At 38.5% G+C, this 9,888-nt stretch overlaps 1 protein-coding gene across 2 annotated transcripts in view; it reads left to right on the top strand.

Annotated features, from left to right (window-relative positions):
- Positions 1-7,184, top strand: part of NR3C2 (nuclear receptor subfamily 3, group C, member 2) — a 213,564-nt gene extending 206,380 nt beyond the window's left edge. Inside the window, exon 8 of one of the 2 annotated variants that reach the window (XM_010576127.1) lies at positions 3,396-7,184. In XM_010576127.1, the coding sequence (XP_010574429.1) occupies positions 3,396-3,551 (156 nt within the window). In that variant the 3' untranslated portion in view covers positions 3,552-7,184. The remainder of the gene's footprint in view (positions 1-3,395) is intronic. The other variant, XM_010576136.1, reaches the window with a different exon arrangement.
- The last annotated feature ends 2,704 nt before the right edge of the window (positions 7,185-9,888 follow it).

Here is a 9,888-nt window from a genome sequence, read left to right as displayed (position 1 = left end):
TGGGGGGGGGGGGGGGGGGGGGGGGGGGGGGGTGGTGGTACCTTTGAAAGTGCATGAGAACACGCCTGCAGAAAAGAGCACTGCTCGTGGCTCAGGTCTTGGTCTTGCAGCCTTCTCTAGCTGACCTTATCATATTGTTTACATTTTAGTATGTCTGAGTTGGCCTTTGATTCTCCCGCATTCATTCCTCTTTGTTTTAAATTAGTGCTAGAAATGCTTCCCCAGCCCACAAAGCCATGCAGCTTTTAAGGTTGCAGTTAAAAAGATGCTGACCGCAGTCCCGTGTTCCTTATGACACATGCGGTGTGGTTCCTAATACTCCCGTTTTCTTAAAGTGATTGATTATTGTCAAGTATGTTAAAGTTGGTAACTTTGCTTAAGAAAGAGAGGAACAAAAGTTTTAGCAGACTAAATAGGTATAGAATATATATTATCCTTAAGGCTCCAAACCCAGGTATGACCTGATAGCAGGTTCTAGGTATTTTCTTTCAAACTGCTGTGTAAACTTAACCTTTCTTCTCTGTGGTCAGGCTCACAATGTCCTATGGTATGATAGTATCTGTGATCACACCCCTCGCCCCCAGACTGCGAACTCATTTATTGTATAGAATAGATTATGCTCTCTTCATGAATGTTATTATTTTTCATTTATTTCCCCTTCTGTCCACATATTCACCAGACACACATATGTACTTGATACTACTAAAAGCTTGCTAAGAAGGCAGAATAGGTTCCGATGTAGGCTTTTCTGTGATACCTATCTCACTGCATTCAGAGGCCTCACATGAGCGTGATGAGGCAGGAATTAGCTTAAATTGCCCAGAAGGTGAGCCATCAGCACAGTGAGGACGGCTGACAGTGGAATAGAGGTGACCTCAACCCCTTCACTTACATTCAGTGCTGTGAAACTACTCCTGTTGAAGTTTAGGAAAAGCAGTACGTTTATCAGGTCATGGTCAAGGTTGCGTTGGGGTGAAGGCTTAGTTTGCTTAGGTGCTGGTATTTGATGGCACAGGCAGGGAGGAGGTAGTGGTGATTACACCAAGAGAGAGTTTCTTTCACTTTGTTTGGGTTTGTGTTATGTTTGGAATATTTTTGGCACAGTATATGCAGAAACAACCTCCTCCTAATGGGTAAAGTAAACCTTTGAACATCAGCAATTTTTTCCCTTGAAAACCAAATTATGTCTATGCTACTTATTTAGCATGCATCTGTTTAATTAATTAGCATTGCTTCATGACATGCCAGATCATTGGGAATGAACTAAGCAACAGCAGACTCGTGGAGTGCTCAATAGCAGAAAGTCATGTGTTCGAATGATCTCAGCACTTCCCTATGTTGTTCATAAATTGCTTGTAGGTTTGCAAGAACAGCTGTGAAAGTCCTGAAAATAAGTAAAAAGGTGTGTGGTGCTACAGGACAGTAGTCTGTTGCTGCCTGTATTTATTTCCTTTTCTGCCTTCCAGAAGTCCACTTTTATTTACTCTAACAGGGGCTTTACTGCAGAGTGCAACTCTACATGTTAAGAATTGAAATGACTAACTTGTGTTTGATAAACTAAACAAGCAGGAGTGGTTTAAGTAAGTCCTTTGCAAGGACATAAGGCATCAAAATTAAGCTGTGCATAACTTTTGAATTTTTAAACAGCAGAGCCTCTAGTTTTTCTTCAGTTGTACAATGCAGTAATTTGGTGGACTACAATGAAAATTAATAGGCTAACTGAAACCTTAGACGCACTTCATTCATGGGTACCTCAGAAGCTGACTTGCCTCTGCCCCTTGACTGACTTGCATTGTCCTTTCTTAAAGATTGCAAAGGGTCCAACATAGTGTAAGGCTTTAGGAGATGCATTTACATCACAGCAACCAAAAAAACTAGTTTTGAAATAACGTTCTCTTGCTGCTAAAGGTCATGAACAAGTATTCCTCGATTGTATCAAAGTACTATGTAAAACTAACCCAGCAAAAGCCTGTATGCCTGTAGGTTGAGCCATAAGATTGCTTTACCATGTTTTTATCATTTAAATAGAAGTAAATCCCCGAGTAGTGATACTGGAAGAGGTCTTTTTGTCTTCATAGTTCTCTCGCTCTAATGGTGCGTTGTTTTATAGCAAAGATAAGCTGCAGTTGCAGTTTCGTGTGGAGATAGCACAAGAGACAAAACAAATTAAAATGCTCAAAAGCCAAAATTAATGTTCATTCTTGTAGTGTGATTAAGTTTCCCACAACATGTAAACCAAAACAAAGCTCTGTAACTGACAAATGAGAACAACGCAACTTGAGACAAGGTAGAAGAAGTCAGAGAAAATTTATTGGTGCTTTGAAGACATGCAGTATTTTTTTCCACACATCAAAAGCTCGTGGTACCTGTATGCCATTTAGTACCTCAGCTCCTGTTCCTGTTGCAGGTGGAGACCACCTTTATTAGGATTACAAAATGGCTGTCAGTTGCCTTTTGGGAGAACTGTGATAGGGTTTCACCTTTGCCACCCAGAGGAAGGCACAGGAGTGCCACAGCACAGCGTACGGTGCAGTTTGGTTCTGCTGGTGGAGGTGGTCCTGCGCCAACAGATAACTCGGTCGTTGTGGTGTTACAGAGCAAAGCTTCCTTCTCTGTCATTGAAGAGCTAATTAGAAATTTTTATCATTAAAATTCCCAGCATTATCCTTAATCTACTGAGAGAAAGCAAAAGTGTGCTGTTAGCCACCACTACAAAAATAGAGAATTTAAGGTTTTTTTTCAAAACTAAATACTTCCCTAAATATTTTCTCTATAGTTTAATGAGTAATAAGGAGAAAAAAAGCTTGGGGTATGTGTATTAAAAAATGCATTTGTATATAAATAGAAACGCTTTACCAGATGAACAATTTCATATGGACTGCAGTGCTATAAAACCTGAAATGCTACAGTGTGACACAGCATTCATGTTGTTGAACTAAAAACATCAGCTGCTCTGGCAGTTGTAGGTTGCGGCCCCTGGAGAGTACACTGAACTTAACCAAATAATCTGATTTAATGAACCTGTATCCAGCCGAAATTTAGAGATACAATAGTTTATGGCTATCTTTTCTCTCTGGGCAGAAGGCTTTATTTTCATAGACATTGAGTACCTATAGTTTTCATGATGGCCAGTTGCCTGTTAGTGAAATGAAACATGCAGTTACGCTGAAAAATCAAACCTGTGGTATCTTGGTTTTTGCTAGTTAGCTCATTTTTAACGACTTAAGTAGCACTTCGGGATTTGACTTCTCTTGTTTGCTGTTTAACCCCTGCAGATGCACTGCCAAGTCAGAGTAAGATGCCATTTCTTGGTAATAATCCATTATCGATAAGCTGCTGTTTGCATGCAAAATTCTCTGTGTTTTTCCTAAAAAGTGTTTCTTTCTGTATTTCAGCTTGTTAGTGACTTATTGGAATTCTGTTTCTACACCTTCCGAGAGTCTCAGGCACTGAAAGTAGAGTTTCCAGCCATGCTGGTAGAAATCATCAGTGACCAGCTACCAAAGGTGGAATCTGGGAATGCCAAGCCCCTGTACTTTCACAGGAAGTGATAGAAAATGTCTTAAATGGAAGAACTTTGCCTTAAGTTTCCCTGTGTTATTCCACACCCATGAAGGACCCAAGAAACCATATTTTAAACATGCTATTTACACTTGTTCAGCAGTCTCTGAATAGTCTAAAATCATATGAAGGGTTTGGGGAATGGAAAGCAGTTGACTCGGATGGGGCAAGACCTAGATGTTTGGAAATTACCCCATAACCCTAAAACACTTAGAAAATGTTCCTGTTCCTCTGGATGAAAAGCCATATCTAGTCAATAACTCTTTGATTTTGATATTTTAACAGATGGAGTTTTAAATATGCCATGTAGTTTCTGGTATTGTTTGCTTGTTTTAAAAGGGTTCGAGAACTAATGAGAACTTTTTACAGCTTACCCTTGGTTTGCACATAAAACGTAAAGTCAATATGGGGCATTAATATTCTGTTCTTGTAAAAAAAAAAAAAACAAAAAACAAAACAAAAACTATATATATACACACATATATACACACACACACACACACACACAAACCCTAATGTGTAAAGTAATAACAGAACATTTGGTGTGGAATACTCTGTTATCCCCACCTGTGGCATTTGTTATCCCATGTTATCCCATCATAGATGATATACACTGTGTTAAGTGTCCATTTACTATTTAATTAAAAAGGATAAGATGTGAAAACAAATGCCCTGGTATCAATTTATAGTACCTATTGTGCTGGCTTTACAAATAATTTTTTGCAGTCTTGCTGTACTGTACATTGCTGTATGTATAAATTGTGAAGGACCTGAAATAAGGTGTAAGGAACTTTTGTAAATGAGACAAAAAAATCTTTAATGGTTAATAGGATGAATGGGAAAGTATTTTTGAAAGAACTCTATTTTGCTGGAGACTATTTAAGTACTATCTTTGTCTAAACAAACAAGGTAATTTTTTTGTAAAGTGAAATGTTCTGCATGCATAATGAACCGTTTACAGTGTATTTAAGAAAGGGAAAGCTGTGCCTTTTTTAGCATCATATCTAATTTACCATCCTACAGTATCTGTTGTAAATAACCACACTTAACCTTTTCAGTTGTATTTAAGCCTTTCTATTTTCCTCCATATTTTTCTCCCTTTGGTCTCGCTTGCAAGCGTACGTGACTTGAGCACATCTTAGAAATCCTGCTTCATATTTCTGTAGGAAACTACACTTTGTTGTGTTTGCCACTTTACGAAGGTTTCATTTAACAAGACAAATTACGGTCTCTCCAAAGCTTTTGCCAGCGTAATGATACAGTGAGTTCTTGCCCTCTATTTCCTTTCTCTCTCAGGGGAACAGGGGTGAATAAGATGTTGAATGATTTTTCTTTTTTTATTAAGGTTTCCCAGATAGTTTGTTTTTCCTTTGAATACTGGATACATAAAACATCTTAAAAGGTTAGATTATTATTTCAGATGGGGGAGAGCGATTTCTGATTATGATGAAGGGAACATGCAGATCATTACAGTAAGTATATTGAACAGATGTGTACTGGTGGGAGGGATGGTAAGGTACTGGTAAGGGCAGATTAGCTGAGTCGAATTTTTAGTGATAAACTAAAACTATATGTAATTTTGTAAACATTTTTGTAGTAATCAGAATACATCTGAGCAGACAAATGTTCACCCTGCAGGTTCAACTCAGTTGGTCTGATTTTGTCTCAAAAATGTTTTCTCTAGAACAAGACCGCAAAGAAAAAAATTTTTGAGGTGATTTTCACCATTTCACAATTTATAAGCAAATAAAAGATTTTGGAGTAGAATAGAGGACAGGTGAACTTTTCTGAGGCTCAATTGTTGCTACCATATGCTCATGTTTAAATAGAATAGTCTTTCAGAGTCCTAATCTATAGTGTTCTCTCTGGGTGCCACTGGCATTTTTGAGCTCCAGTTTGTCCCTTGGCCGGTCAGAATGTAGCATTTCTTTTAAACGGTGGTCGAATTAAGAAGAATTCTACACCCTTTCTGAGTCCAAATTTTGAGGTGTGCTTTGGTGCACTGAAGACAGTCAGTGCTACTTGTCTTTTTAAATGACACCTGCCTTATGCAATGGGTAATCTGTAAAGACTGTATTCAGAGAGGTTTTTTTATATATAAGTATATAGATACATATATTATTTGCATTTTGGAAGTCTAATTCATAGGCAGATCTTTAAATACTGACCTGCACAGCAATATGAAAGCCAAACTTCCAACGTGAGATACACAGCATGCAGACTGGTTGTTTACAGTAAAGACGCAGTCATACATCCATCTTTTCATTTACATTTTTTTTTAAAGTCTAAACCAGAAAATTTCAAAGCCAGGTTCTGGGTGAATACAGTCTGCAGCAGCTTTTTATATTAACAAAGTTACTGCCTCCTTTTCTGTCTCAGAGTAACTTTGCTTGATTAAAATAGCAAAGCCATATTCTACACTTCACTGTTAAATGCCTGTCCCAGTCCAAATTGTTGTCTGTTTGCTCCTATTTTTGTACCTTATTACTTTTAATCTTGGTTTGGTACAATTCATAATTCACAGAAACTTCATATAATTAAACACACTAAATTAGTTTTAAAAAGCAATTTATATCTTTATGCAAAAACGTATGTCTGTCTTTGCAAACAACTGTAAGCAGATTATAATAAATCCTTTACTTTAATCACCTGTTGTTTATGAAACCATTCATTGATTATTATTTTTTGATAGAGATCATTGAAGTAATAGATACAATTGGATATAGATGTTGTAAGAGGCAGTATTCTCTTATCAAGGACACTTAAGCAGAATAGCCATCACTTTTTTTATCTAAACCTGTGTACAGCAAAAAAAAAAAACCCAACAACTCTAGTTTTTAGCTACTGGGAAGTTACATTCTTTTGAATTTGTTTAGAATGAAATAGGCATTTGTCTCCTGCAAAATACAAGACAAACTAAAACACCTTTTAGAAGTGGGCTTCTGTTCATCGAGCTAAATTATTTTGTTGTAAGAAGGAACAGGGATATACAGCAAGAGCATTGTATACACAGTTAAAATGTAAAATAGTGTTAATGTACTGCAGTGGGTATTTCAGGAATACTACACATCGTGCGACTGAACAGTTGCGCAAAATAAAATAGAAAAGACTAAAGTTTGCAATATCAAAATCTTATTAAAAAGATACTTTACAATCAATAATGCAAAAAGCTAATTCACAGGGTGATGTTTTTCACTGACTTGTTTAAACATTTATGAAATTAAACAATTCTACAGTTAATGCACTTTTAATTGTTTATTAAAGATTTGACTTTTTCTTTTTTTAGAGCAATGTTTTCAGCTGGAGGTCAATGACTTGATAAGATAGACAGCAGTTCTGAGGCCAGGAAGCTCAGAGGAATGTTTAAGAATTCTTGGAGTTTAAATAGATTCCTGGATGAAAAATAAAAGCAGCCAGCAGTATGGTGTAAACAGTAAAATCTATGCATAATGATGCATTTATAATTAGGGGTTTGCTTCTGTATGTTTAAAGCTTTTTAAATAAATAGAAAATATTGTTTGGTCTTTATGTTAATGTCTGCAAGTACCTATTTTTCTTTTTTTTTTTTCTTTTTTTTATACAAATTGTACAAATATACATGAATTAAACTGGTTTGATTGCAAGTATTTCTTGCATTTTAATGTCAGATAGGTGCTGGTGCAGTGATATCCTTAGAGGCAAGCTTCTCCTCATCTAGAAACGATATTAAGTAACTAACAATGTAATAATGCATCTTTCTTCATACATCTAGAAATTTGGTTTCATCAAGCTCTATTAATTTGGATGACACAACACATACAATGGCTTCAGCCAGGAGAGCAGCTACTCACGCTGTAGAATAAGGCATGCCCAGCCGTGAGGAATTTGGTTCACTCAACCTGGGTAACTCTGCTTGCCAAATGATGTGCTGACACTGTTACACGCACAAGCTACGTCCCACTCAAAGAAACAAACCCAGCAATCTTCAGTAGCCAGACAAGTCCGGCTTCTGGTTTCAGTTAACCTGGAGCTGCTGTACCCATTGACCAAAGTTAGAATTTCTCTCATGAAAATAGGGATTCACTATTTGATATACACAAGGTTTCCCCAGCGATGAAATCAAACTGCCTTCTCAGCCTCACGTCTTTTCCAATTACAGTAAGATAGTTAGAAGGGGAAATAAAACTCTTGCTATCCTGGTTTGTTCTGTGCCCTATCGATCTCAAAAATTCACCACTAAGTTCTGCACGAAGCTTGGTCCGTGGTGTAAGACCGCCACTTAACTGCATTTTGTTTTTGTTTTTGTTTTTAAAGTTAGACAAACTTTTTATTGCCAAAAATCCTTGCACCTGCCTTCTGTTTGCTGAATTGTCAGAAGGAAAGAATAGCAGAGGATCAGCAGTGTTAAGAAAAATTTCCCATATGTTTACAAGCAGATGTAGCTGTCGTATGCTGTTCTAGAAATAAGAAAACACTATCACTACTTAAAAACGTAATGAAACTTGTAATCTGACCTCACGCTGGGACACTGCTTTCTTTCAGGTATCTACAGAGACTGGGAGTTTATGATGAGTACAATATAGTACTAAGATAGGAGTGAAAAAAATGCCCTTTCATTTCAAAGATTTTGCTAGGTAAAACATGCCATGCCATAAGGTTTTTAAAAGAACACTTTAACTGTAGATGTCAATAGGATGAAGGTTATTTGGTGCTTACCTGTGGTTACTGCAAGCAGCGCAGATGAGGGCACACTGTTGAACTCTGAGGTAGAAAATGATGTCCAAGGCTCATGCAGGTTAAAAGGTGAAACTCCAGTGAAGACTTTCTGTTAAACCGTGTTTAGCACTGGTGCATTTACAGCCTACATAAGCCCTGTGTCAGCCACTTTTCTCTTTAAATTGCAAACAGGTAAGAATTGTGAAATGGGTTAAGAGAACAAGGAACAGAGCACAGAGAGGCAAGTTTCTCCCCGAGTCTTCTCTGTGATACAATTACAGAGGTTTAGCTAGCAAAAGCTGTAAGCAATGTAGCAGGAACACTTACTTTGATTTTAGGGCAGATAAATCAGCCAATGAGATTTTTCTTTCACTGCTGATGAAAGACTGGGTATCAGAAGGAAACCTGCCATGAAGATCAGCTGGGACAACGATTAACAACATTCAGCAGCCTGAAAACCCCAGGGTTTTTCACCCAGCAGAGTGAAAACGCTGCCCAGCCAAGGCGCAGAGTTGTGCACTGTCCAGTGACTAACACAGACTGTAAATTCTTACTGATCCCAGCCAGTCAGGAGTCTCAGCTTTTCCATTAATTATTCAGCAAACACGCATTCGACCTTAATCCCCAGGCTGAGGGATTCAATCTCTGGCCCCCACCATGATGGCAAGGCAAACGTCATTTTGCATAAAAAGCACATAATGAGGTGGGGTTTTTTCCCTAATTCACCCTCTAATTTTCTGCCTGTGTCATGCTTTCACTACCAGGAGTCTCAGCTTTTGAAAACTGACACATGCATGCCCCTAAGTGCAGTAACCGGTGCATAGCAAGGGAAGGGGAACCCAGCCTGAGGATTAAGCTGAACCTGTACCCACAGCTGTGACACGAGAGCAGCCCCCCATATGAGGATGCAGTCAGGCCAGACCCATGAAGAATGATGACTCCTGCTGCCGGGCCAAAAGAGAAGACCCCTTTGACTGGCTTTCTCCACAACCAATTCCCTGTCCTCCTGCCTGAAGTTAACAGTGCGTTAACTCTGCTCTTCCCAAATCTACCAAGCCATGGAAAAGACAGACAAGAGCCATGCCCTACGGCCCAGCTTCAGGAAAGAAAACAATCTCAAAAGGATGGGAAAGAAAGAGGCCTGACTTTCTTTACACGAATCTTAACTTTTAGCATCCTTTAATCTCTACTTCCAAACAGTCAGTACGAGGGCATCATTTACAGCGCTCTTCAGCAGTGAGGAAGAAGAATGAGATGCGCCATGGCTACTTGGCTGTACGAGTCTGTGCTCAGCATTAGTACGACCAGGCTGATGTGGAAACCCATATGGTGGGTAGCCGTTACCACAACTAAATTCCTAAGAGGCAGTGTGGTTAGCCTGAAAGCCAGATCTGATCTGGCTCAGTTCACACCACTGCCTTTAGACAACGTCTAGGACTTGAGAAAGTTTGGAGTAGTATTACCTCTGCTCAGTGTATCACTTCTCAGTAGAAAAGTTTTCTTCTTGTTTGTGTTCTGCGTGGCTCCAGAAGTAACAGGAGTGTCACCTAAAGGCAAACAGGGTCACGGGACTGGATGGAAGAGACTTTTAAGTCTTTTAATCCTTCTCTATATATCTGCCTTTTTAAACCA

This window comes from Haliaeetus leucocephalus, unplaced genomic scaffold (assembly GCF_000737465.1).
Source record: "Haliaeetus leucocephalus isolate CR32 unplaced genomic scaffold, Haliaeetus_leucocephalus-4.0 Scaffold21, whole genome shotgun sequence".
In the NCBI taxonomy this organism is placed as follows: domain Eukaryota; kingdom Metazoa; phylum Chordata; class Aves; order Accipitriformes; family Accipitridae; genus Haliaeetus; species Haliaeetus leucocephalus.
The sequence above is the reverse complement of the archived record's forward strand: the minus strand, read 5'-3'. Positions and strand labels throughout refer to the sequence as shown.